At 48.0% G+C, this 27,986-nt stretch overlaps 1 protein-coding gene across 1 annotated transcript; it reads left to right on the forward strand.

Annotated features, from left to right (window-relative positions):
* Nucleotides 1–27,985, forward strand: LOC136629074 (gastrula zinc finger protein XlCGF57.1-like). The gene is made up of 7 exons (XM_066605197.1): nucleotides 1–24; nucleotides 14,914–15,058; nucleotides 16,328–16,507; nucleotides 16,590–16,713; nucleotides 16,796–16,860; nucleotides 17,346–17,448; nucleotides 26,264–27,985. The coding sequence occupies exons 2-7, from the start codon at nucleotides 14,981–14,983 to the stop codon at nucleotides 27,340–27,342; spliced, it is 1,629 nt and encodes a 542-aa protein (XP_066461294.1). The 5' UTR covers nucleotides 1–24; nucleotides 14,914–14,980; the 3' UTR covers nucleotides 27,343–27,985.
* The last annotated feature ends 1 nt before the right edge of the window (nucleotide 27,986 follows it).

Here is a 27,986-nt window from a genome sequence, read left to right on the forward strand (position 1 = left end):
GATTAACCTATGAGGGCCACCACAGTAAGGAAGGATTAACTCCACCAGGACCGCCGGGAAGGGAGTATTAACCCAATCATTATGACCGGGAGGGGGGGAGATAAACCCCATCAGGACCACCGGGGGAGGGGATGGAAACTACTCTTACAAAAGCGCCAAACGACCTCCTGACAGCCAAATCCAGGGGCAGCTGCTCCCTACTGATTCTCCTGAGGCTCTGCAGCATTTGACACTGTTGACTACAAACCACTTCGCTCCATCATCGGCCTATAGGACACTGCTCTCTCTTGGTTCTCCTCCTACCTCTCTGAACGCTCCTTCAGCGTCTCCTTTGCTGGCTCTACCTTTTCCCCTTGCTGCTGGGGTCCCCCAGGGCTCGGCCCCCTCCTCTCCTCTTCCTACATTGTATCCCTCATCCACAGCACCGCACCGCCCTACATTGTATCCCTCATCACAGGACCACCCTACATTGTATCCCTCATCACAGGACCACCCTACATTGTATCCCTCATCCACAGCACCGCCCTACATTGTATCCCTCATCCACAGCACTGCCCTACATTGTATCCCTCATCCACAGCACCGCACCGCCCTACATTGTATCCCTCATCCACAGCACCGCCCTACATTGTATCCCTCATCCACAGCACCGCCATACATTGTATCCCTCATCACAGGACCACCCTACATTGTATCCCTCATCCACAACACCGCCCTACATTGTATACCTCATCCACAGCACCGCCCTACATTGTATCCCTCATCCACAGCACCGCCCTACATTGTATACCTCATCCACAGCACCGCCCTACATTGTATACCTCATCCACAGCACCGCCCTACATTGTATCCCTCATCCACAGCACCGCCCTACATTGTATCCCTCATCCACAGTGCAGCCCCACCCTACATTGTATCCCTCATCACAGGACCACCCTACATTGTATCCCTCATCACAGGACAACCCTACATTGTATCCCTCATCACAGGACCACCCTACATTGTATCCCTCATCCACAGTACCGCCCTACATTGTATCCCTCATCCACAGCACCACCCTACATTGTATCCCTCATCCACAGCACTGCCCTACATTGTATCCCTCATCCACAGCACCGCCCTACATTGTATCCCTCATCCACAGCACCGTACCGCCTTACATTGTATCCCTCATCCACAGCACCGCGCCAACCTACATTGTATCCCTCATCCACAGCACCACGCCACCCTACATTGTATCCCTCATCCACAGCACTGTACCGCCCTACATTGTATCCCTTATCCACAGCACCGCACCGCCCTACATTGTATCCCTCATCCACAGCACCGCGCAGCCCTACATTGTATCCCTCATCCACAGCAGCGGGCCACCCTACATTGTATTGCTCATCCACAGCACAGCCCCGCCCTACATTGTATCCATCATCCAGAGCACAGCACTGCCCTATATTGTATCCCTCATCCACAGCACCGGCCGCCCTACATTGTATCCCTCATCCACAGCACCACGCCACCCTACATTGTATTGCTCATCCACAGCACAGCCCCGCCCTACATTGTATCCCTCATCCACAGCACCGCCCTATATTGTATCCCTCATCCACAGCACCGCGCCGCCCTACATTGTATCCCTCATCCACAGCATCGCGTCGCACTACATTGTATCCCTCATCCACAGCACAGTCCCGCCCTACATTGTTTCCATTATCCACAGCACTGCACTGCCCTATATTGTATCCCTCATCCACAGCACCGGCCGCCCTACATTGTATCCCTCATCCACAGCACCACGCCACCCTACATTGTATCCCTCATCCACAGCACCGTACACCCTTACATTGTATCCCTCATCCACAGCACCGCGCCACCGTACATTGTATCCCTCATCTACAGCACCGCGCCACCCTACATTGTATCCCTCATCCACAGCACCGTACCGCCTTACATTGTATCCCTTATCCACAGCACCACACCGCCCTACATTGTATCCCTCATCCACAGCACCGCGCCGCCGTACATTGTATCCCTCATCGACAGCACAGCCCCGCCCTACATTGTATCCATCATCCACAGCACTGCACTGCCCTATATTGTATCCCTCATCGACAGCATCGCGCCAACCTAAATTGTATCCCTCATCCACAGCACAACCCCGCCCTACATTGTATCCATCATCTACAGCACTGCACTGCCCTATATTGTATCCCTCATCCACAGCACCGCGCCACCCTACATTGTATCCCTCATCCACAGCACCGCGCCACCCTACATTGTATCCCTCATCCACAGCACTGTACCGCCCTACATTGTATCCCTTATCCACAGCACCGCACCGCCCTACATTGTATCCCTCATCCACAGCACCGCGCCACCCTACATTGTATCCCTCATCCACAGCACCGCCCTACATTGTATCCCTCATCCACAGCACCGCCCTACATTGTATCCCTCATCCACAGCACCGCCCTACATTGTATACCTCATCCACAGCACCACCCTACATTGTATACCTCATCCACAGCACCGCCCTACATTGTATCCCTCATCCACAGTGCAGCCCCACCCTACATTGTATCCCTCATCACAGGACCACCCTACATTGTATCCCTCATCACAGGACAACCCTACATTGTATCCCTCATCACAGGACCACCCTACATTGTATCCCTCATCCACAGTACCGCCCTACATTGTATCCCTCATCCACAGCACCACCCTACATTGTATCCCTCATCCACAGCACTGCCCTACATTGTATCCCTCATCCACAGCACCGCCCTACATTGTATCCCTCATCCACAGCACCGTACCGCCTTACATTATATCCCTCATCCACAGCACCGCGCCAACCTACATTGTATCCCTCATCCACAGCACCACGCCACCCTACATTGTATCCCTCATCCACAGCACTGTACCGCCCTACATTGTATCCCTTATCCACAGCACCGCACCGCCCTACATTGTATCCCTCATCCACAGCACCGCGCAGCCCTACATTGTATCCCTCATCCACAGCAGCGGGCCACCCTACATTGTATTGCTCATCCACAGCACAGCCCCGCCCTACATTGTATCCATCATCCAGAGCACAGCACTGCCGTATATTGTATCCCTCATCCACAGCACCGGCCGCCCTACATTGTATCCCTCATCCACAGCACCACGCCACCCTACATTGTATTGCTCATCCACAGCACAGCCCCGCCCTACATTGTATCCCTCATCCACAGCACCGCCCTATATTGTATCCCTCATCCACAGCACCGCGCCGCCCTACATTGTATCCCTCATCCACAGCATCGCGCCGCACTACATTGTATCCCTCATCCACAGCACAGTCCCGCCCTACATTGTATCCATTATCCACAGCACTGCACTGCCCTATATTGTATCCCTCATCCACAGCACCGGCCGCCCTACATTGTATCCCTCATCCACAGCACCACGCCACCCTACATTGTATCCCTCATCCACAGCACCATACACCCTTACATTGTATCCCTCATCCACAGCACCGCGCCACCGTACATTGTATCCCTCATCTACAGCACCGCGCCACCCTACATTGTATCCCTCATCCACAGCACCGTACCGCCTTACATTGTATCCCTTATCCACAGCACCACACCGCCCTACATTGTATCCCTCATCCACAGCACCGCGCAGCCCTACATTGTATCCCTCATCCACAGCACCGCGGAGCCCTACATTGTATCCCTCATCCACAGCACCGGGCCACCCTACATTGTATTGCTCATCCACAGCACAGCCCCGCCCTACATTGTATCCATCATCCACAGCACTGCACTGCCCTATATTGTATCCCTCATCCACAGCACCGCGCCGCCCTACATTGTATCCCTCATCCACAGCATCGCGCCGCACTACATTGTATCCCTCATCCACAGCAAAGTCCCACCCTACATTGTATCCCTCATCCGCAGCACCACCCTACATTGTATCCCTCATCCACAGCACCGCCCTACATTGTATCCCTCATCCACAGCAGCACCCTACATTGTATCCCTCATCCACAGCACCGCCCTACATTGTATCCCTCATCCACAGCACCGCCCTACATTGTATCCCTCATCCACAGCAACGTACAGCCCTACATTGTATTCCTCATCCACAGAACCACCCTACATTGTATTCCTCATCACAGGACTGCACTACCCTACGTTGTATCCCTCATCCACAGCACCGCACCGCCCTACATTGTATCCCTCATCCACAGGACCACCCTACATTGTATCCCTCATCACAGGACTGCACTACCCTACATTGTATCCCTCATCCACAGCACCACCCTACATTGAATCCCTCATCCACAGCACCGCCCTACATTGTATCCCTCATCCACAGCAACATACAGCCCTACATTGTATCCCTCATCCACAGGACCACCCTACATTGTATCCCTCATCACAGGACTGCACTACCCTACGTTGTATCCCTCATCCACAGCACCGCACCGCCCTACATTGTATCCCTCATCCACAGGACCACCCTACATTGTATCCCTCATCACAGGAATGCATTACCCTACATTGTATCCATCATCCACAGCACTGCACTGCCCTATATTGTATCCCTCATCCACAGCACCGCGCCACCCTACATTGTATCCCTCATCCACAGCATCGCGCCAACCTACATTGTATCCCTCATCCACAGCACAGCCCCGCCCTACACTGTATCCATCATCCACAGAACTGCACTGCCCTATATTGTATCCCTCATCCACAGCACCGCGCCGCCCTACATTGTATCCCTCATCCACAGCACCGTGTTACCCTACATTGTATCCCTCATCCACAGCACTGTACCGCCCTACATTGTATCCCTTATCCACAGCACCGCACCACCCTACATTGTATCCCTCATCTACAGCACCGCCCTACATTGTATCCCTCATCCACAGCACCGTACCGCCCTACTTTGTTTCCCTCATCCACAGCACCGCACCACCCTAGATTGGATCCCTCATCCACAGCACCACCCTACATTGTATCCCTCATCCACAGCACCACCCTACATTGTATCCCTCATCCACAGCACCACCCTACATTGTATCCCTCATCCACAGCACCACCCTACATTGTATCCCTCATCCACAGCACCACCTTACATTGTATCCCTCATCCACAGCACCGCCCTACATTGTATCCCCCATCCACAGCACCACCCTACATTGTATCCCTCATCCACAGCACCGCCCTACATTGTATCCCTCATCCACAGCACCGCCTTACATTGTATCCCTCATCCACAGCACCGCCCTACATTGTATCCCTCATCCACAGCACCGCCCTACATTGTATCCCTCATCCACAGCACCGCCCTACATTGTATCCCTCATCCACAGCACTGCCCTACATTGTATCCCTCATCCACAGCACCGTACAGCCCTACATTGTATCCCTCATCCACAGGACCACCCTACATTGTATCCCTCATCACAGGACTGCACTACCCTACGTTGTATCCCTCATCCACAGCACCGCACCGCTGTACATTGTATCCATCATCCACAGGACCACCCTACATTGTATCCCTCATCACTGGACCACCCTACATTGTATCCCTCATCCACAGCACCGCTCTACATTGTATCCCTCATCACAGGACCACCCTACATTGTATCCCTCATCCACAGCACCGCCCTACATTGTATCCCTCATCCACAGCACCGCCCTACATTGTATCCCTCATCCACAGCAACGTACAGCCCTACATTGTATCCCTCATCCACAGTACCACCCTACATTGTATCCCTCATCACAGGACTGCACTACCCTACGTTGTATCCCTCATCCACAGCACCGCACCGCCCTACATTGTATCCCTCATCCACAGGACCACCCTACATTGTATCCCTCATCACAGGAATGCACTACCCTACATTGTATCCATCATCCACAGCACTGCACTGCCCTACATTGTATCCCTCATCTACAGCACCGCCCTACATTGTATCCCTCATCCACAGCACCGTACCGCCCTACTTTGTATCCCTCATCCACAGCACCGCACCACCCTAGATTGGATCCCTCATCCACAGCACCACCCTACATTGTATCCCTCATCCACAGCACTGCCCTACATTGTATCCCTCATCCACAGCACCGTACAGCCCTACATTGTATCCCTCATCCACAGGACCACCCTACATTGTATCCCTCATCACAGGACTGCACTACCCTACCTTGTATCCCTCATCCACAGCACCGCACCGCCCTACATTGTATCCCTCATCCACAGGACCACCCTACATTGTATCCCTCATCACAGGACCGCCCTACATTGTATCCCTCATCCACAGCACCGCTCTACATTGTATCCCTCATCACAGGACCACCCTACATTGTATCCCTCATCCACAGCACCGCCCTACATTGTATCCCTCATCCACAGCACCGCCCTACATTGTATCCCTCATCCACAGCAACGTACAGCCCTACATTGTATCCCTCATCCACAGGACCACCCTACATTGTATCCCTCATCACAGGACTGCACTACCCTACGTTGTATCCCTCATCCACAGCACCGCACCGCCCTACATTGTATCCCTCATCCACAGCACCACCCTACATTGTATCCCTCATCACAGGAATGCACTACCCTACATTGTATCCATCATCCACAGCACTGCACTGCCCTATATTGTATCCCTCATCCACAGCACCGCGCCACCCTACATTGTATCCCTCATCCACAGCATCGCGCCAACCTACATTGTATCCCTCATCCACAGCACAGCCCAGCTCTACATTGTATCCATCATCCACAGAACTGCACTGCCCTATATTGTATCCCTCATCCACAGCACCGCGCCGCCCTACATTGTATCCCTCATCCACAGCACCGCGCCACCCTACATTGTATCCCTCATCCACAGCACTGTACCGCCCTACATTGTATCCCTTATCCACAGCACCGCACCGCCCTACATTGTATCCCTCATCCACAGCACCACGCCACCCTACATTTTATTCCTCATCCACAGCACAGCCCCGCCCTACATTGTATCCCTCATCCACAGCACTGTACCGCCCTACATTGTATCCCTCATCCACAGCACCGCACCGCCCTACATTGTATCACAAATCACAGCACCACCCTACATTGTATCCCTCATCTACAGCACTGCCCTACATTGTATCCCTCATCCACAGCACCGTACCGCCCTACTTTGTATCCCTCATCCACAGCACCGCACCACCCTAGATTGGATCCCTCTTCCACAGCACCACCCTACATTGTATCCCTCATCCACAGCACCACCCTACATTGTATCCCTCATCCACAGCACCACCCTACATTGTATCCCTCATCCACAGCACCACCCTACATTGTATCCCTCATCCACAGCACCACCCTACATTGTATCCCTCAGCCACAGCACCGCCCTACATTGAATCCCTCATCCACAGCACCACCCTACATTGTATCCCTCATCCACAGCACCGCCCTACATTGTATCCCTCATCCACAGCACCGCCCTACATTGTATCCCTCATCCACAGCACCGCCCTACATTGTATCCCTCATCCACAGCACTGCCCTACATTGTATCCCTCATCCACAGCACCGTACAGCCCTACATTGTATCCCTCATCCACAGGACCACCCTACATTGTATCCCTCATCACAGGACTGCACTACCCTACGTTGTATCCCTCATCCACAGCACCGCACCGCCCTACATTGTATCCCTCATCCACAGGACCACCCTACATTGTATCCCTCATCACAGGACCACCCTACATTGTATCCCTCATCCACAGCACCGCTCTACATTGTATCCCTCATCACAGGACCACCCTACATTGTATCCCTCATCCACAGCCCCGCCCTACATTGTATACCTCATCCACAGCACTACCCTACATTGTATCCCTCATCCACAGCACCGCTCTACATTGTCTCCCTCATCCACAGTACCGCCCTACATTGTATCCCTCATCCACCGTACCGCCTTACATTGTATCCCTCATCCACAGCACCGTACCGCCTTACATTGTATCCCTCATCCACAGCACCGCACCACCGTACATTGTATCCCTCATCCACAGCACCACGCCACCCTACATTGTATCCCTCATCCACAGCACTGTACCGCCCTACATTGTATCCCTTATCCACAGCACCGCACCGCCCTACATTGTATCCCTCATCCACAGCACCGCGGCACCCTACATTGTATCCCTCATCCACAGCACAGCCCCGCCCTACATTGTGTCCCTCATCCACAGCACTGTGCCACCTTACATTGTATCCCTCATCCACAGTACCGCGCCATCCTACATTGTATCCCTCATCCACAGCACCGCGCCGCCCTACAGTGTATCCCTCATCCACAGCACCTCACCGCCCTACATTGTATCCCCCATCCACAGCACCGCCCTACATTGTATCCCTCATCCACAGCACTGCACTGCCCTACATTGTATCCCTCATTCACAGCACCGCACCACCCTACATTGTATCCCTCATCCACAGCACCACACCGCCCTACATTGCCTCCCTCATCTCAATCCACCACCCAGCCCGCACCCTCCGTTCCGCTAATGAAATCAGACTGAGTGCAACTTTAATTTGAACCTTTCATTTTCACCTCCAAGTCTTCTCCAGAGCAGCACCAGTCCTCTGGAATTTGCTACCCAAAACTATTCACGCAATTCCTGACACACAAAACTTTAGGCATGCTCTTAAAACACCCCTCTTCAGGGTGGCATACTGTATTTCTTAAACCAAACCCCTCTGTACTCCGCCTGATAACATGCTCCCTGACCTACTGACTGCAATTCCTGCTAGCCATAAATAACTGCTCCACCCGACCATTGTCTGTGTATAGCATCCCTCACACGCCACCTCACCCTACCGTGCACATCTCGAGCCACTTTACCTTCTGTATCACTCCATTACTTGTAGTATGTAAGCTCATTGGAGCCCCTCAACCCTACTGTTTCCATCAACTGATTGCTACTTGTAATAGTGATTTTTGTATCTTCGTCTTTTGTATCTGTTCTCCGCCTGTTTTGTAAGCACTGCGGAATATGTTGGCTCTATATAAATAAAGATTAATATTATTAACCCCAACAGGACCTCCGGGGTGAGGGAAGGATTAACACCATCAGGGCCATTGCAGGAGGGGAGGATCAACCCATTTGCTGACAACGGTCTTCCTCCCCTCCCAGACCTTTTCTCCTTCTTTTGCTCCTACATTTCACATGTGAATTTTATGTTCACGTAGAGTATAAAATCTACATGTTGTACACTACGGCGCAGATTCTCATTGTAGCGCACGCCAGGCCGATGGTGGTGGTTGTGCGGAACTCATCCTGTTCGTGACGCCATTTATTTTGTGGTGTGCCAGAATAGGATGGCGCTTGGTTGACGATGCAAGCGGTAGTCTCAGGTCTCGACGCTCATTCACGATGACTGCCCGTCTTTGCTCCGCTCTTCCTGTGAATGGCAGCAACCGACAAAATTTGGCGTGTGACTTTAAATAATTGCTACTGGTGGTCAGACAGGCAAAAACAAAGTTATTTATCGTGATGCCAGCTCATAGCCAGGCATAAACGTGCTAGGACAAGAAGATGGTGGGGGTTGTTGTCTCTTCCCCTGGAGGGTGCTGTAGTAATCTGTGCAGATGGTGTTGGGGAAGGAGTGGATGTTGGGGGTTCTTGTCCCTTCCCCTTTGTGGCACTGTACCGTTACCCCGAAAATAAGACAGTGTCTTATATTAATTTTTGCTCCAAAAGATTTAACTTTTTTACATGTATAGCTGCCTGGACACTATTTAAATAGCTTTTTCTTATTAACTGTAACTAGGTCTAAATTTTGGAGCAGGGCTTATATTTCAAGCATACACAAAAATCATTCTGTATCCTCAAAATTCCTGAAGAATCAAGTCTTATTTACGGGGTATGTCTTATTTTCAGGGAAACAGGGTAGTACTTGGTGCAGGCAGTGTTGGGGGAGGAGAAGATGTTGGGGGTTGTTGTCCCTTCCCCCGGAGGGCGCTGTAGTACTCTGTGCAGGTGGTGTTGGGGGAGATGGGGATGTTGGGAGTTACTGTCACTTCCCCTAGGGGGTGCTGTAGTACTCGATGCAGGGGGTGTTGGAGAAGGAGGAGTGGGTAATAGTGTATCTTGACGCCACCGGTAGCTAGGGGTTTGACAGGAGGAACTCCCCTGTCACACCCCCAGCTCCCGATTGGGCCAAGGGTGTAAGGTCCTAGAAGCACAGTGTGCATAGTTCTTTTTCCCAGCGCTGCAGCCTTCGGCTGAGGGTTACTACCGGTCTTATCCTTAGATTATTAAGTGTAAATACTGCCATGTTACTGCTGTAACATGGCAGCATTTACATGTCATAATGCAAGTCTAAGAACAGTAGTAACCCTCAGCTGAAGGCTGCAGCGCTTGGAAAAATCAATACACACGGTGCTGCAGCGTGTCAAGTCCGTCCTGGGCAGCATATCACCCTATGTGTGGTAAGCGGGCGGCCGCTACCTCTCCGTCTCAGCCGCCGTCTGACACCTCCGTCCCTGGAGGCGCAGCATCACGTGTCCATTCCGGGCTGCGGCTGTGAGCTGAGTAGCGGCAGCCGCATAACATCTCCGTGATGGTCACTCCCGGGAAACCTGTGACAGCTGGGTTTCCACTTCTGGGCGTAAGCCGCCGCCGCTGCTGCTACATATTAAGGCACTTGCTCCGGGGGTTGCACAGCGGCGATCGCCGCAGCATACCTTTTTATTATTACTTGTGTGCGCTTGCTGGACCAAAGGCAGCCGCTGCAGCCCCTGCCGCCGGGGAGGTCACTAGCTCCACATGCTGCTCTGCAGCGGCGGACGCTGAATCAATTTTCTCGTTGACTTTACTCAGCTTGCAGGACCTGAAGGCAAACACTGTCTGCAGCCAATTAGCATAAGAGGGGGCATCACCCCCCAGTCAGTCTTGACTCCACCAGGAATTCCTGGTGGCATCATGATACACTAATACCCGAGAAGTGTTGGGAGATGGTAATGGCTGAACATCAGGTGGTTACAGAAAATTATATATATATATAATCCTCTGCTTTCTTGTTACGCTGCTCTCCTTGTAGTGATTAAAGCACTGCAAACTCCAATCTCTTTCACTTCTCTTCAGGCCACTCCATCTCTAAGGCCGCCCTTACACAGGTGCTTTTTACCGCGGTACAACGGTTATTCCTTGGCTATTTTTTCCCTCCCACAATGATAGCTTCCTCCTATGTTCCCCCTCCACAGTGATAGCGTCCTCCTCTGTTCCCCCTCCACAGTGATAGCTTCCTCCTATGTTCCCCCTTCCACGGTGATAGCTTTCTCCTATGTTCCCCCTCCCACAATGATAGCTTCCTCCTATGTTCCCCCTCCCACAGTGATAGCTTCCTCCTATGTTCCCCCTCCCACAGTGATAGCTTCCTCCTATGTTCCCCCTCCCACAGTGATAGCTTCCTCCTATGTTCCCCCTCCCACAGTGATAGCTTCCTCCTATGTTCCCCCTCCCACAGTGATAGCTTCCTCCTATGTTCCCCCTCCCACAGTGATAGCGTCCTCCTATGTTCCCCCTCCACAGTGATAGCTTCCTCCTATGTTCCCCCTTCCACGGTGATAGCTTTCTCCTATGTTCCCCCTCCCACAATGATAGCTTCCTCCTATGTTCCCCCTCCCACAGTGATAGCTTCCTCCTATGTTCCCCCTCCCACAGTGATAGCTTCCTCCTATGTTCCCCCTCCCACAGTGATAGCTTCCTCCTATGTTCCCCCTCGCACAGTGATAGCTTCCTCCTATGTTCCCCCTCCCACAGTGATAGCATCCTCCTATGGTCCCCCTCCACAGTGATAGCTTCCTCCTATGTTCCCCCTCCCACAGTGATAGCTTCCTCCTATGTTCCCCCTCCCACAGTGATAGCTTCCTCCTATGTTCCCCCTCCCACAATGATAGCATCCTCCTATGGTCCCCCTCCACAGTGATAGCTTCCTCCTATGTTCCCCTCTCCACAGTGATAGCGTCCCCCTCTGTTCCCCCACCCACAGTGATAGCTTTCTCCTATGTTCCCCCTTCTACAGTAATAACTTTTCCCTATGTTCCCCCTCACACAGTGATGGCTTACTCCTATGTTCCGTCTCCCACAGTGATAGCCTCTTCCTATGCCCCCCCCCCAAGGGATAGCATCCTCCTGTTCCCTGTCCCCCAGTGATAGTGTCCTCCAGCAATGAAAAAAGACTTCGGCAGCATCCAGCTCACTTGACAAAAGGCCAACATGGCCGAAACGTTGCCTGTTTTTCTGTGATGGGGGAATAAAACTTTGGATATCAATTTGCACCCTGGATGCTGCCGAAGTCTTTTTTCATTGCTGCATGTGATTTTGGTGATAAGGATCCATTCACCTGTTTCTTTGGCTACTGCATAATCTATGCCCAGCCCTTGGAGGGATATACAATTTGTGCTGCTGGCGACCTGCTTTCTCGTGATAGCGTCCTCCTATGTTCCCCCGCCACAGTGATAGCGTCCTCCTATGTTCCCCCACCACAGTGATAGCGTCCTCCTATGTTCCCCCGCCCACAATGTTAGCCTCCTCCTATGTTCCCCCTCCCACAGTGATAGCCTCCTCCTATGTTCCCCCTCCCACAGTGATAGCGTCCTATTTCCCCCCGCCCCCAATGTTAGCCTCCTCCTATGTTTCCCCTCCCACAGTGATAGGTTCCTCCTATGTTCCCCTTCCCACAGTGATAATTTCTTCCTATGCACCCCCATTCATCTCATTGCACTTGGGTCACTGTTAAGGGTTTCGTGGATCCACTATGTCCCCCTGCCAAATGGAATCACCTGGTACGGGAGACAGCTAACCCCTAGGTGATGACAGGACAAATGCGAGAACTCTGCACAGGAATGGAATAGGCCGTTCGCTGATCTCAGATGCAGCATCTTCATAACAGAACTAGAAGGACCAGAAATCCGGTTTGAAGTTGTTTCAAAAAGGACGCCTCTAATATAAATAAGCGTAGATACTTTTTCTTGCCCCACACTTTGCCCCTTTTCTGTAACTTTGGTGCATGATGTTGATGTCATTAGATGACACACATGCTCACCGCTGCCGGAAAATCATCAAATGGGAGTTTAATACATTCAGGGGGCTGTCAGGCGGGGTGAAATTTACAATGTTAAGTCTATGGGGGGCGCTGCTGTGCTTCAGGCATGCGCTGGAATGAGTGAAGTGTTGCTAAGCAATACAGCATACCTAATAGAGAGACAGAGAGAGAGAGCGATAGAGAGACAGGAGTAGAGAAAGAGACAACGATAGAGTGAGAGAGAGAGAGCGATAGAGAGACAGGAGTAGAGAAAAAGACAACGATAGAGAGAGAGAGAGAGCGATAGAGAGACAGGGGTAGAGACAGAGACAGCGATAGAGAGACAGAGAGAGAGCGATAGACAGTGAGAGAAAGAGCGATAGAGAGACAGTGATAGAGAAAGAGACTGCGATAGAGACAGGCACAAAGAGAGAGCAATAGGGAGACAGTCAGAGAGCGATAGAGACAGAGAGAGCGATAGAGAGACAGATAGAGAGAGCAATACTCAGTCAGAAAGAGAACAATAGAGAAACAGAGAGAGAGAGTGATAAACAGACACAGGGAGAGTGATAGAGAAATAGAGAGATAGCAATAGAGAGACAGAAAGAAAGAACGATAGAGAGACAGAGATAGCGATAGAGAGACAAACACAGAGAGCATAGAGAGACAGAGCGATAGAGAGACCAATAGAGAGAAACAGACAGAGAGAGACAAAGACAGAACGAGAGCGATACACTGAACGAGAGAGACAGAGAGAGCAATAGAGACAGATAGCGAGGGGGTAGGCAGACAGAAAGAGAACAAAAGAGACGGACAGACAGAGCGATACTGAGACAGAAGGAGAGAAAGATAGACTGAGGGAGACAGACAGACAAAGGAAGAGACAGATAGAGAGAGAGAGAGGCAGACAGAGAGACAATGAGAGAGACAAACAGAGAGAGAGACAGGGAGAGAGAGACAGACAAGCATAAGAAGACCTGTAGGCTTTTTTATATTACATATCTGCTCCAAATACAAAGTGACCCTAAATAATCGCCTCACCAGCAGATTTAGAAGTTCACAACCAGCACTTCTGAAACATTTTATGCTCAGTGAACATTGGTCAATCTAGTCCAATAAAATACAGGAATTACACACCTTCAAAAGTAAGTGCGTCTACAAACCTTATATGTAGCTGTCGTGACGGGCTGCAGAGAGCGAGGTCCGCCTTCATGCAACTTTGTGAATAGAATTTGTGGAGTAAAATTTTTTTTTTCCATTTCAAGCAAATATTGCTATAAAATTAATTTCCTATAAAATCATAATGTGTCTGTTCTTTAAAAAGTACAACTCATCCTGCAAAACACAAACTGTCATACAATTACGTTAGTAATAAAAAGTTATTGCTCTTGGAATTTGGGCATGAAAACATTCATATGAACAATGGCTGCAGGAAGGGGTTAAAGTGAAGCTGCCAGGAGTTGCACGCTGCCCTACGGCTTAATACATCCCAACAGGCAGATACATTGCAGACATCTATATTGTATTCTAGAACGGTGCAGCGTTATACAGGAAACATACTTTAATAAGCAGAAGCGTGGAGAAGAGTCATTGGGGCGGATCCCCGCCTGGATCAGCTGTCAGTCCAACCGATCCAGGTGAAGAGAAGCCTATCTAGATGTTATGCTGCTTGTAGTCGGGGCATCACAAACATCTAACAGGTTCCTGTAATATCTCCCTAAATGTTCCCCCTTATTCTCTCCAGTAATTGTATTGTTCCCCGTAGGATTCTGTGAGGTTTTTATATTGTCTCATCTTCTTTCCATTCAGCTCCTACAATACCGGATCCTCGGATATCTTCTAGGCAAGAGAAATTTTCCTCCTTTACCCGTGAGTGATGGAGAAGGACAGGAACAAGATGGCGGAGAGTATATTAAATCTCACCCTAGAGATACTCTTCCAGCTTACTGGAGAGGTGAGAGATTCTGATGATGTCACATTACATCATTCTTATCTATGGTAATAACAGATGATGTCACTGGAGAGGTGAGAGATTCTGATGATGTCACATTACATCATTCATATCTATGGTAATAACAGATGATGTCACTGGAGAGGTGAGAGATTCTGATGATGTCACATTACATCATTCATATCTATGGTAATAACAGATGATGTCACCTGTATTGGGGTTACACTGGATTCAACCTCTCCTTCACCCCCCACATCCAATCTCTGGCCGAACATGACACAAACACTTCAGAAATATTACTAAGATCCGTCCGTTTCTCACTACGGACACACTAAAGACACTTGTTGTCATCCTCATCTATTCCCGACTCAACTACTACAACCTGCTGTTCATCGGCCGCTTCTCAGACACCCCTGCACTATGCTAATCGCTACAACGACTGCCCATCCAATACAAAACTAAATTCATACTCACCATCCTCACCCACAAAGCCCTCAATACACCGTACATCACCTCCCTCCTGTCCATACATCACCCAGCCCGCACACTCTGATCCACTAACACATTCTGACTAAACACCTCTCTAATTTAATCTTCACATGCTCGCCTCCAGGACCTCTTTAGAGCAGCACTAATCCTCTGGAACACACTACCCCAAAACATCTAGACAATCCGTGACGCATGGAACCTAAGACCTGCCTTAAAAACGCATACTAAGCCTTCTGATCAAGTCCCCCACCGCCACAGACAACATGCCCCCTGCTCCTTTCAATTGCTCCTTACACTTTCCACTTTACCTATCATATATTTTCTGCCCCGTATCACATATGAAATTGTCATATTGTTTGAGTTCCCGTGTGATTAAAAGTGCTGCAGAATAGGTTGGTGCTATACAAATGCAGATCATTATTTATTATTATGTCACTGGAGAGGGGAGAGATTCTGATGATGTCACATTACATCACTCTTATCTATGGTAATAACAGATGATGTCACTGGAGAGGGGAGAGATTCTGATGATGTCACATTACATGGTTCTTATCTATGATAATAACAGATGATGTCACTGGAGAGGAGAGGGATTCTGATGATGTCACATTACATGATTTTTATCTATGGTAATAACAGATGATGTCACTGGAGGGGTGAGAGATTCTGATGATGTCACATTACATCATTCTTATCTATGGTAATAGCAGATGATGTCACTGGAGAGGTGATGGACTCTGGAAATGTTTGTAGTGATATGTATTAATCTCTCCCCATATACAGGATTACACAGTAGTGAAGAAGACCTCTAGTGATGGCTGTCGGGCCCCTGTGTGTGATGGATGGGGAAGACCCCTGAGCCCAATCCCGGGGCCCCCACCTCACCCCCTGATACATGAGGACATCAATGTACAGAAGATTCTAGAACTCACCAACAAGATGATTGAGCTGCTGACTGGAGAGGTGACTCTGCAGGGAATGCTGGGACATTATACAGTAACAGCACTGGAGGCTTCTGGGTGATGACTGTATATTGTGTTGTCAGGTTCCTATAAGGTGTCAGGATGTCGCTGTCTATTTCTCCATGGAGGAGTGGGAGTATTTAGAAGGACACAAGGATCTGTACAAGGAGGCCATGATGGAGGACCACCAACCGCTCCCATCACCAGGTAATAGACAGGACTAAATCCATGGGGACTGTATTATCTGTATATAAAGAATGACTTCAGTGTCCATCTGTGTTTCCTGCAGTTCCATCCAGTAAGAGAAGAACCCCAGAGAGATGTCCCCGTCCTCTTCTTCCACAGGACCATCAGGTAGATGGAGATGTCCCTCTGATCTGTAGAAGGCTGTGGAGCTCTTGTCTTCAGTCTTATTAGATGTCTTCTCCTTGTGTGATGAGGCCGGTGGAGATGGCAGGATTACTGCTGACCAGAGACATTACATCTTGTCTGGATCTTCTCGCAGTGTTCTGGCGGTGGAGACTCCTGGTGGGAATAAGGAGCCAACAGGTTGGATTTATATCTTTCTGCTCCTTTATTTTCCCTGAGACAAGCAGCGGATGTGTCTGGTAGACGCTGATCTCCTCCACTGAGACAACATGCATCGTATCTAGCCATGCCGCGTATACATGTGTATGAGGATCCAGGGGGGTCATTGAGCCGCCATGTAATATCTATGTCCGGCTTCTAGACTGGCAGTTAGGTGGCTCAGATAACTACTCCTGTCCGGTCAATATGTCATAAACCTTCCACATGACTTCTCCAACCATCTGCTGACTTGTACAATATTTGTCTCACAGCTTTTGTATCAGGATGAAGATCTGACCAATATTAATACTACAGAGATAAATGTGAGGGGCGATCAGCGGTGTAAAGAGGAGATTCCTACAGGTAACCGCCCAGGTGAGTAGTAACCACTAAATACAGCAGAGAAGAGTCACAGATTCTCCTCAGTCACCGGCTGCAGATAGTTATGTAGATTTATAAGCTCTGGGATCTGTCAGATTTTCTGTTGTATATTCCCCCATTCAGCCGGAGTACAAACTAAATCTGGCTGACAATGTGATCTGTTATAGGAGATAACACAGGATGGGCATTTATAATATGGATGGGGAATATATGTGGGAGTCTTTCTTCATCATCTGCTGTCAGGAGTAATCGGGAAAAGTGCCCAATTTTCAGAACCAATAGCTCCTATTAGTCTCCTATGATATTTCTATGTACTAACACAATAGAACATGGAGACATAGACCCAGATGACGGAATGAAGAATGTGCAGACCTTGTACAAGATAACAGAATGGATCCCCCTGTTTGTCCTGTGTTTGGAAACATACCATTGTGGCTCCAATCTTCTGTCTGTATGCACAACGGGGTCAAAAATTGAAGGAGCAGCCGGTGGCTTCAGAAAAGAAACTTTACTTGAAGATGTTTCAGGCCCTATTGGACACTTGTAGAGCCTTTGAGCTGTCGAAAAGATGGAGAACTCCATTGCACACTTGTGCAGAATAAAAAATTGACTCCTTAAAATGAATCACCCCCCCCCCCCTTTTTGGCATTGCCTAAATATTAGATAAAAGTAATAATAATGTAAAACTGTGTGGTATGTCTCAAATCAAGGATAAATACAGAGGCCTGGTTTGGATGGGCACATAGGGCAATAAGACTGGGTAGTCCTTCTTCTCCCATGCTTGCTGCAAATCCAACACTTTTGGTGGTATTTCTTGACCTCTGTGGCAGGAATGGGGTGTGAAAAGTAGCACCTTATGAACCTTCACACCTCCTCAGACTCCTAAGCTTGCTGAGGTGCGGTGGTCTCCAGCAGAAGGCGCTCAACATGCTGCTCCTGGAACGGCAGGAAGGTGAGCATTCCCGGGGACTTTTTGGAAATTATATAGGCATTACAGGTAGCGATCTGAATAAGGTATATTATACCAATGGATAATGGCGATCACAGGCCTTGATTTGCTTCTGCGCATGTGTCTGTCACCTTGCTGGCGGGCGCATGCACAGAAGATTGGGAGGGTACGGGGAGGAGGAACGCGTCGGAGGACAAATTCAGAGGCCTCCGGTCAGAAGTTTCATCTCCTCTCACTGATTGAATTGGTGCAGGCAGATGAAACTTTAACTTTTTATGTATTTTTTACTTTTACTTGATCACCTTTAACTACTGAATAACGGCAACCACAAGACCAGGGACTGCTCCCCATGGCCTTCATTCACTTCTCTAGGCCTTCGGCTACCTTTAGTAGCTGGGAACAAGGAGATTTTGAATTTCTCAAGCCCTCCTTAGCTCCTGCACATGAGTCCACTATTTTATCATATACATGAGCCTCGTGTGGCGCAGAGTGTAAGCTCTCACCTACGACCTGAAGGTTGCAAGTTCAATCCCCGCGTGGTTCAGGTAGCCGGCTCAAGGTTGACTCAGCCTTCCATCCTTCTGAGGTCGGTAAAATGAGTACCCAGCTTGGTGGGGGGTAATAAGTAATAATAACCTGAAAGCGCTGTGGAAGAAGTTGGTGCTATACAAATACCAAGATTAATTTATTTTTATTGTGTTTATTGGCGGGGAATGCGCAGAAGCTGAGGAAAGGTCCGTGCAGCAACATCATCATCAGAGGACATTGCCAAGGCCCTATGGCCCAATCAATTTATACACCCGACTTGCAATTTATACAACTTGCAAAAGGTCATGTAGTTCTAATTTTTTAATATATTGTTAGAACTTAAGCCAATAGTAAGAAACCAAGTTTGCAGCTTTCAAAGACTTGTGCGAGCTATATAATACCCAAAAAACAATTTTCACAATTTTTTTTTTAACTTTTTGCTCAATATGTCCTAAAGTATGCAACTGACCTTACAAGTTATACACCCCTTTTAAAGTAGATTACATTTGCTAAGATTGTAGCCCTCCAATACGTCCGGTACTTTCCGAGATACAGCTCTTGTATCTTGTCAAATATAGTATAAAATCCTGATCCAACGAGGACAGTCATAGGTTGGGAATTTGAAATACATTTAATTTGATCTCCGACAGACACCCATATGGCCAATGGTTCTCTCAGAAATGGCATATAACCAATAACCTGGAAAAATTGATTTAGGGAGAAATCAATGAAAACAGTTCACGTAGTAAATAATGTCAGAGAACTCTCTCCTAGACCCCCTACAGTCTGGCTTCCGACCTCAACACTCGACAGAAACTGCCCTTACTAGGGTATCCAATGACCTACTGACAGCCAAATCGAGGGGCGATTACTCCCTACTGATCCTCCTCGACCTTTCTGCAGCGTTTGACACTGTTGACCACAAACTCCTCCTCAGTATGCTACGCTCCATTGGCCTAAAGGATACTGCCCTCTCCTGGTTCTCCTCTTACCTATCTGACCGCTCTTTCAGTGTCTCCTTTGCTGGCTCTACCTCCCCTCCTCTTCCCCTTGCTGTTGGGGTCCCCCAGGGCTCTGTCCTCGGACCCCTCCTCTTCTCTATCTACACAGCCCCTTTTGGACAAACCATCAGGAGTTTTGGCCTCCAATACCACCTGTATGCTGATGACACCAAGCTATACACCTCTTCCCGTGACATCTCTGCACTCTTCCTCCAAAACATCACTAACTGTCTGTCTGCTGTCTCTAACACTATGTCCTCTCTCTACCTAAAACTAAACCTCTCTAAAACTGACTTACTGGTATTTCCACCCTCCACTAACCGACCTCATCCTGACATCTCCATCTCAGTGTTTGGCGCCACCATAACTCCTAGACAACACGCCCGCTGCCTTGGGGTCATATTTGACTCTGATCTCTCTTTTGCCCCCTACATCCAATCTCTGGCCCGAACATGTCAGCTGCACCTCAAGAACATCGCAAGAATCCGCTCTTTTCTCACTGTGGAGACGTTAAAAACGCTTATTGTCGCCCTCATCCACTCTCGGCTCGATTACTGCAACTCGTTGCTGATTGGCCTCCCCTGCACCAGACTCTACCCTCTCCAATCCATCCTGAATGCGGCAGCCAGGCTCATCTTCCTGTCCAGCCGCTACTCGGACGCCTCTGTCCTGTGCCGGTCACTGCACTGGCTGCCCGTTAAATACAGAATTCAATTCAAACTCGCTACCTTCATCCACAAAGCCCTCCACAGTGCAGCGCCCCCCTATATCGCCTCCCTCATCTCAATCCATCACCCAGCCCGGGCTCTCAGCTCTGCTAACGAAACCAGACTGAGTGCCCCTTTCATTCGAACTTCTCATTCCCGCCTCCAAGACTTCTCCAGAGCAGCACCGGTCCTCTGGAACGCACTACCAAAGGCTACCCGAGCAATCCAGGACTCGCAGACCTTCAGGTGTACTCTAAAAACGCACCTCTTCAGGGAGGCATACCGCATTCCCTAAACAAACCCCTCTGTACTCCGCCTGATAACATGCTCCCTGACCTACTGACTGCAATCCCTGCTAGCCATCATAAACCGCTCCTGCGGTCATACCGTTTCTGCCGTCACACGGCTAAATGTCTGACCATTGTCTATGTGTAGAGCATCGCTCACTCTCCACCTCGCCATACTGCGCACATCTCCAGCCCCTTTACCTTCTGTATCACCCCATTACTTGTAGTATGTAAGCTCGTTGGAGCAGGACCCTCACCCCTATTGTTTCCATCAACTGATTACTATATGTAACCGTGGTTCTGTAATGTTTGTATTTTGTCTTTCTGTATTCCCCCCTGTCTATGTAAGCGCTGCGGAATATGTTGGCGCTATACAAATAAAGATTATTATTATTAATGTAATTTCAAGAAAGAAGTTGTAAAATAGTTGATGAATATTTATATGTAAAAAACCAATATATCTCATTATAATTTCATCAGTTTTGACGGCCCTGGCTTTGAGAAATCTTCCTCCTGAGCAGGTGAAGGCTGCTCACGTCGTTCGGTAAACATAGGGTAGTCTTCCTCGTCGTCGGAATCCTCAAGTTTAAGAGATGGCACATTTTGGCATGATTTCAGTCCAGCTTTGCGGCAGCTGCATCCACCACTGCAACCTTTTTTTGCATCTACAGGAAATCATGCGCAGTAGAAGCTGAGGGGCGCGATATGTTGTGGTGGTGGCGGGGCTAAACCCCTGCTGCTGTGTTTCGGCCAAAAATTTGCCTTTATCAAGCTTGATAGAGGCCAATTTTTGGCCGAAACGTAGCATTTGTCATGGAGAAATAAAGTCTCTGGACATTTATTTATGCACCTTTCTATGCAGCCACGGATCTTTTATCTTCATGTCCGGTTTTGTTGAGGGAACACAGGTTCAGGTCCCCCCGTGGTTCTTGCATTAACTTAGGGTCCCACCCTGGGTGGGTGAAATAGTGTGCTGTTGGTTATTTTCTTTTATTTGGTGAAAAAGCCAAAAATACAATACCTGAAGGTCTGCAAAGCAGACACGGTCGCCATAGGCACGATCACCATAAGGCAGGCACAATCGCCACCGGCACAATCGCCGTAGGGCAGGCGCAATGGCCGTAAGCCCTGGAGATATGCAGTTAGCCAGACAATAAAGTGGAGGAGCAGCTTGTTCCTGGCAGGCTAATATGCAGTCACCCACTCAACCCAGCCCAGATTGGGGAGGAGTGACTGCATATACTAATAGCCTGCACATGTGAACGATACCGAAGATGTCAGCCATAGATGGGTGGTGACCCACCATACAGGATATCAACCCAGGCTGATATGACAGCGGGTTGCCCTGTATCTCTAAGGTGGGCCACACTGGCTGACATCTTGGGCTCCCCCACCAACTAGCAAACTGCATACAAAAGTACTAATGCATACTAATAAAATGCGGGTGTTGGTACTGCATTTTGGCCAAAACGCATAGGCTGACGGGCCGCGCCGAGGCCACACCGCTTCCATCAGTACCTACGCTAACTCACGATAAATGACATAAAATCACAGAGGTGAGGAAAAGGAAAAAACCAAACACATTATTCACTGAAAAAGCCAAAAATACAATACCTGAAGGTCTGCAAAGCAGACACGGTCGCCATAGGCACGATCACCATAAGGCAGGCACAATCGCCGTAGGGCAGGCGCAATGGCCTTAAGCCCTGAAGATATGTAGTCTGCCATACAATAATGTGGAGGAGCAGCTTGTTCCTGGCAGGCTAATATGCAGTCACCCACTCAACCCAGCCCAGATTGGGGAGGAGTGACTGCATATACTAATAGCCTGCACATGTGAACGCCCCTTCTGTAGGACTTTTGTTAGCCCCAACCACTTTTTAACTTGGTGGTAAGTTCTGTAAGCATGGTGGCTTACTGCATCTTCTGGGGGTGAGGATTCGGCCCACATGATTGCAGAACTTTCAATCTGCAATGCCTCATTATAAGTGCATGAACATCCTAGAGCTGAGCACATATTAACTAGATGTTTGGAACCAAATTCTCTGTATAAATAGGTACCAACTCCTGTCATAAGGAGGAAATGAGAGATCGTGGCTCATGTAAGAGTGCGTGAAATAACTGCACGTTTTTTTCTCCATTTATCGAGAAGGCCACGCTTGTGTTTTACAACAAAAATTTCAAAGCACAGTTCTGCAGACTCAGGGACTATTGAATCGAGATTGTGCATGAAATCTTCAGATGGAGGATACTCACCGTTGTTATAAGCTTGTGAGTGGATATCGTCCAAGATTATCTGAGATGCTGCCTTCACCGCTCTTGTGGACATCACACTTTCTCTCCTCGTACCACTTATCATACCACTTTTGTGACCAATGCTTCTGAAACACACAAGTGCCCCTTTGCAGGAGCCAAGCGCTGTTATTAGGATTTGTCACCAAAATGTTTGCTGGGGGGACTTTCTACAGCTCATATAACGAGAACTGACCTTCAACACTGTATTCCCAGAGGTATGAGTTGATACACTCCATGGCCTCATCCACATAATGCGCCGGTTGATACCCTCTCTTCTGACCACAGGTTGTGGTACCTTACATCAGCAGATACTAAGTCATTTTTGGTTGAGAGGCGCTGTAAAATCTTCTTTCCCCATTCATCACCCCGGGGTTCAGCTTCTTCTAGAACTGTTGCCCTGACACCCAATTTCCCAACTTTGTGGACGTCCTTCCATTGTGAATAGGGCAGTTTTTGCTGGCGCCTGATATATTGTTCAGTGATATCCTCATCACACTTAGAACAAATTGTATTGAGATTGCAGCCACTTGAGGATCTGAGGGATGGCTGATTAGATGCTTGTGGAACAGAATCCCCTTCACGATGAACAGATGCTTCAATATTGATTACAGCAGTCTACCTCTTCTTACATGCATCATGGATGGTAACTTCTTTAAGTTTTTGAAGGACAGTTTGATTCCCTTGAAGACCACATTTCACACTCCTGTTAATAAGTGAGAGAATACCTTGTTTCTTAATGACAATGACTGGGCCTTCCTCCAATGCCCCGCGACATATAAAACAAACCCCCGATGGAATAGGCATTTCACTATATGAATTCAAAGTCCGAACACTTCAAAGTGCGCACTTCTGTCAGCTCTCTGGCCTTCTGTGGATATTTGGCTAGCTGCCAACAGCAGCTTCCCTCTAGATTTCCACGAGGGGTAGAACTGTACTCTGCCAGTAAACAAGCTTCTTATATATCAACCCCATTTGCATATGTGGGGTTTCCTGCAGGAGCTCAGGACTGAACCAACTCATCCACACTAGGGGGTGCTGGACAAGTCCATTATAACATACTTTTAATAACATAAAAACAGCAAATTCCTACAAAAGAGTGATATGAAGAGCAAATAGGAGAGATAGGCAAGTAGGGGGAGGTGGGCGTTCCATTTTCCTGCAGGTGGGCGTGACCTGGCTCAGTGGGTGTGCTAAGCTGGGCTGGGCGTCTCCTGGTCTCCATCCGGTGGAGACATACCATACCAGTACCAGATGGTCTTACACGGTCCCACCCCACCTGCTCTCACAAACACATTGAAGCCCAAAAGACTAATTCAATCATTTATATTTTACACAAGGTAGACACCTCATTCAAAACTAAATAAATGTATTTCAAATTCATTACCCATGACTGTCCTTGTTTAATACTATATTTGACAAGATACATGACTAAAATGAAAATTGTTCACTTTTTGGAACAAATGACAATTTTTGAAGAGCTATATCTCGGAAAGTACTAAGCTAGATAATTTAATCTGTTTTAAAAGGTATGTATAACTTTTTCTGTCAGATGCAAACTTTAGGAGATATTGAGTGGAAAAATTGCAAAAATGTCACTGTTTTTTGGGTATTATGTAGCACAAACAAGTCTGTCAAAGCTTCAAACTTCGTTTCTTACTATTGGCTTAGGTCCTAACAACATATAAAAAAAAATTGAACTACATGGCCTTTTGCAAGCTTGAGTCCTTTTTGCGTCTTATCTAGTTTGACTAGACTACATCTGTGAAGGAGATGAAACTTTTAATCTTTTTTTTAACTTTCCCATCATCACTGTTATCCATTAAACAATGGCAATCACGTGACCGCGGACCGCACACTGCAGCCCCTGGTGACTGCTCCAAGATGTAGGCTACCTCATCTACGTGCTACCTCAGCTACGTGAAAACACGTATGAATGGTCACTAAGGGGTTAATAGATCACCCAGGGCCCCCCCCATATTATTAAAAGAAACCACAGTTATTTACTTATAAAAACAGATTCAGATTTGCAGTTTTTGGTGATGTTTTTGCACATATTTTGATCAACATCAGGAATAGAAGGAACAATATAAAAAGAACTTGTCTTTTATTATAACAAAAGACGGCATCTGCTAATCCGGTATCTGAGCTGAAGGCTTCGTTTGTAGACTCTGGTATAGATCCGACACCAAATGATGGACAACATACTGTAGCACACTGCACTGTCTTGTCCAGGACATATCAGCGGGCATGCCTGAAGCCGGATGGACCACATTGTAGGCAGTTATGATGGCATGTGCTAGATGTGGCACTCTTGTGTTTTCTGTTAGGCTTCTAGTATGGAGCTAAACAACGTAAGGCAGCAGCACTAGTGTGTGTACTAATCCGGCCTTACACTTGCTCCACCGCCATGACTTCTTCATACATGACCATACTGCTCCTGCCCTCTGTGATAAAGTACATGTAGCAGTCAGGAGTGTGTGAGACGGACACCACCTAATAGCACTGACTCACAGGGACCATTATGGTTCCCCACTGAGCATTTACTGGAAGAGTGGTGACCGGTACACTGATACATGAACCTGTGAAGATGGGGGCTTCACCACAGAAGGGGGGAACGGCAAGAGAACAGCCTGGTGACCGAACATCATGATCTACTGGTCCGTGGTCTGAGCTCCACTGATAGACTGGGATCTGTTTTTAGTGAGTTAATAACTGAGTTTTGCCACCTGACTCGTAGTTGGTATTGGAATGTTTCTATATAAATCTAATCCTCTTTATATAGCACATACATATTCTGCAGCACTTTACATTTTGAGTTCTATTTGGGCTTTTTAATTTTTTATTTCACCTAATAGCATGTTTTTTGAAGTATGGGAGGAAACTTAGGAAGAACATACAAACTCCATGCAGATGTTGTCTTTAGTCAGATTTGAACCCAGGACCCCAGTGCTGCAAATGAACATTGTTAACCGTGAAGCTACCTTGCTGTTTAATAATACCAATACAAATTGTGAAATAGTAAATCAGGTTTGTTCTTGGCAGATGACGGTATTGGGAGCTCTGAGGGATGTCTGATAACTGCAGATTGTAAAGCAGAAGATTGTGGTATCACACAAGATACAGATAAAGAACCTGACATTATCCCAGATATCCCCTCAGCGCTTCACAGCAAAGATCCATCATCTGATCCTTTTATACAGGTCCCATCTTCTGATTCATCACAGACTGTTAAGATAAGTCACAGAAGGGGAGAACATCAAAGAGATCACACAGGGGAGAAACCATATTCATGTTCAGAATGTGGGAAATGTTTGACATTGAAATCAAGTCTTGTTGCACATAAGAGAATACACACAGGGGAGAAGCCATTTTTATGTTCAGAATGTGGAAAATGTTTTACAGAGAACTCACATCTTGTTAGACATAGGAGAATTCACACAGGAGAGAAGCCCTTTTCATGTTCAGAATGTGGGAAATGTTTTACAATGAAATCAAGTCTTGTCAGACATAAGAGAATTCACACAGGAGAGAAGCCGTTTTTATGTTCAGAATGTGGTAAGTGTTTTACAGATAAATCACATCTTGTTACACATAAGATAACTCACACAGGGAAGAAGCCATTTTCATGTTCAGAATGTAGCAAATGTTTTACTCAGATTTCAGGTCTTGTTACACATAAGAGAATTCACACAGGAGAAAAGCCATTTTCATGTTCAGAATGTGGGAAATGTTTTACAATGAAATCAAGTCTTGTAACACATAAGAGAAATCACACAGGAGAGAAACCATTTTCATGTTCAGAATGTGGGAAATGCTTTACAATGAAATCAAGTCTTATTTCACATAAGAGAATTCACACAGGGGAGAAGCCATTTTCATGTTCAGAATGTGGGGAAAGTTTTACAGCAAAATCAAGTCTTGTTACACATAAGAGAATTCACACAGGAGAGAAGCCATTTTCATGTTCAGAATGTGCGAAATGTTTTACAGAGAAATCGCATCTTGTTAAACATAAGAGAATTCACACAGGAGAGAAGCAATTTTCATGTTCAGAGTGTGGGAAATGTTTTACTCAGAATTCCACTCTTCTTAGACATAAGAGAATTCACAGAGGGAAGTAGCCATTTTCTTTAACTCTTATTGTTAATAAATAGTGCACTGTCCAAGGAGCGAGCCCCAACCTAGGAGACAGCGGGGTAGAGTTTGGGCCTTGTCACAGTGGCTCTACCATCTCCCACTCTGAGGGTACCCAGGGACACGTCCAAGAGGCCGAGGGCAGGCTATTATATAGGTTAACCCACTGGTAGTTTACCTTAGTCCTTCTGTTACTCCTAACGCTACCGTTCCATCCTCTGCGGTGAATCCAGTTGTTAACAAGAAAGAGTCCACACACAGGGATTTATCTTTCAGAGCCAAACCAGGAATGGTTGGTGAAGCTCGTTTACTGGAAATAACTTTGTACAGTTGAGCAATACATGCCAGCAGGAAAGCAGTACAAAACACAAAGTGGTTTGACAGAGGGGATTCACAGCTTAACAGACAAGTCCACAGTCTAGTTATCTGTGGGGTTCTGTTGCAGACCACTTTCCTTCTCTCTCCAGCTCTCTACCAGTCATTACTCACATTTGGAAAGTGGGTATGCTACATAGCAGCTCCTCTTTCTCTCTCAGTCCTTCTCATCCATTAACACAAAGGTCTGTGTACATCGTGCCCAGGGCATTCACAAGGCATCCGCTCAGCCTGCTCCATCCTGCCGCTCCTTTAG

The sequence above is a fragment of the Eleutherodactylus coqui genome, chromosome 5 (assembly GCF_035609145.1).
Source record: "Eleutherodactylus coqui strain aEleCoq1 chromosome 5, aEleCoq1.hap1, whole genome shotgun sequence".
Lineage (NCBI taxonomy): Eukaryota > Metazoa > Chordata > Amphibia > Anura > Eleutherodactylidae > Eleutherodactylus > Eleutherodactylus coqui.

Coding starts and splice junctions, on each gene's coding strand:
- LOC136629074 (XM_066605197.1), top strand. CDS start 14,981: ATGGAGAAGGACAGGAACAAGATGGCGGAGAGTATATTAAATCTCACC. Junction 16,861..17,345: donor TTCTTCCACAGGACCATCAG/GTAGATGGAGAT, acceptor TTTGTCTCACAG/CTTTTGTATCAGGATGAAGA. Junction 17,449..26,263: donor TCCTACAGGTAACCGCCCAG/GTGAGTAGTAAC, acceptor TGTTCTTGGCAG/ATGACGGTATTGGGAGCTCT.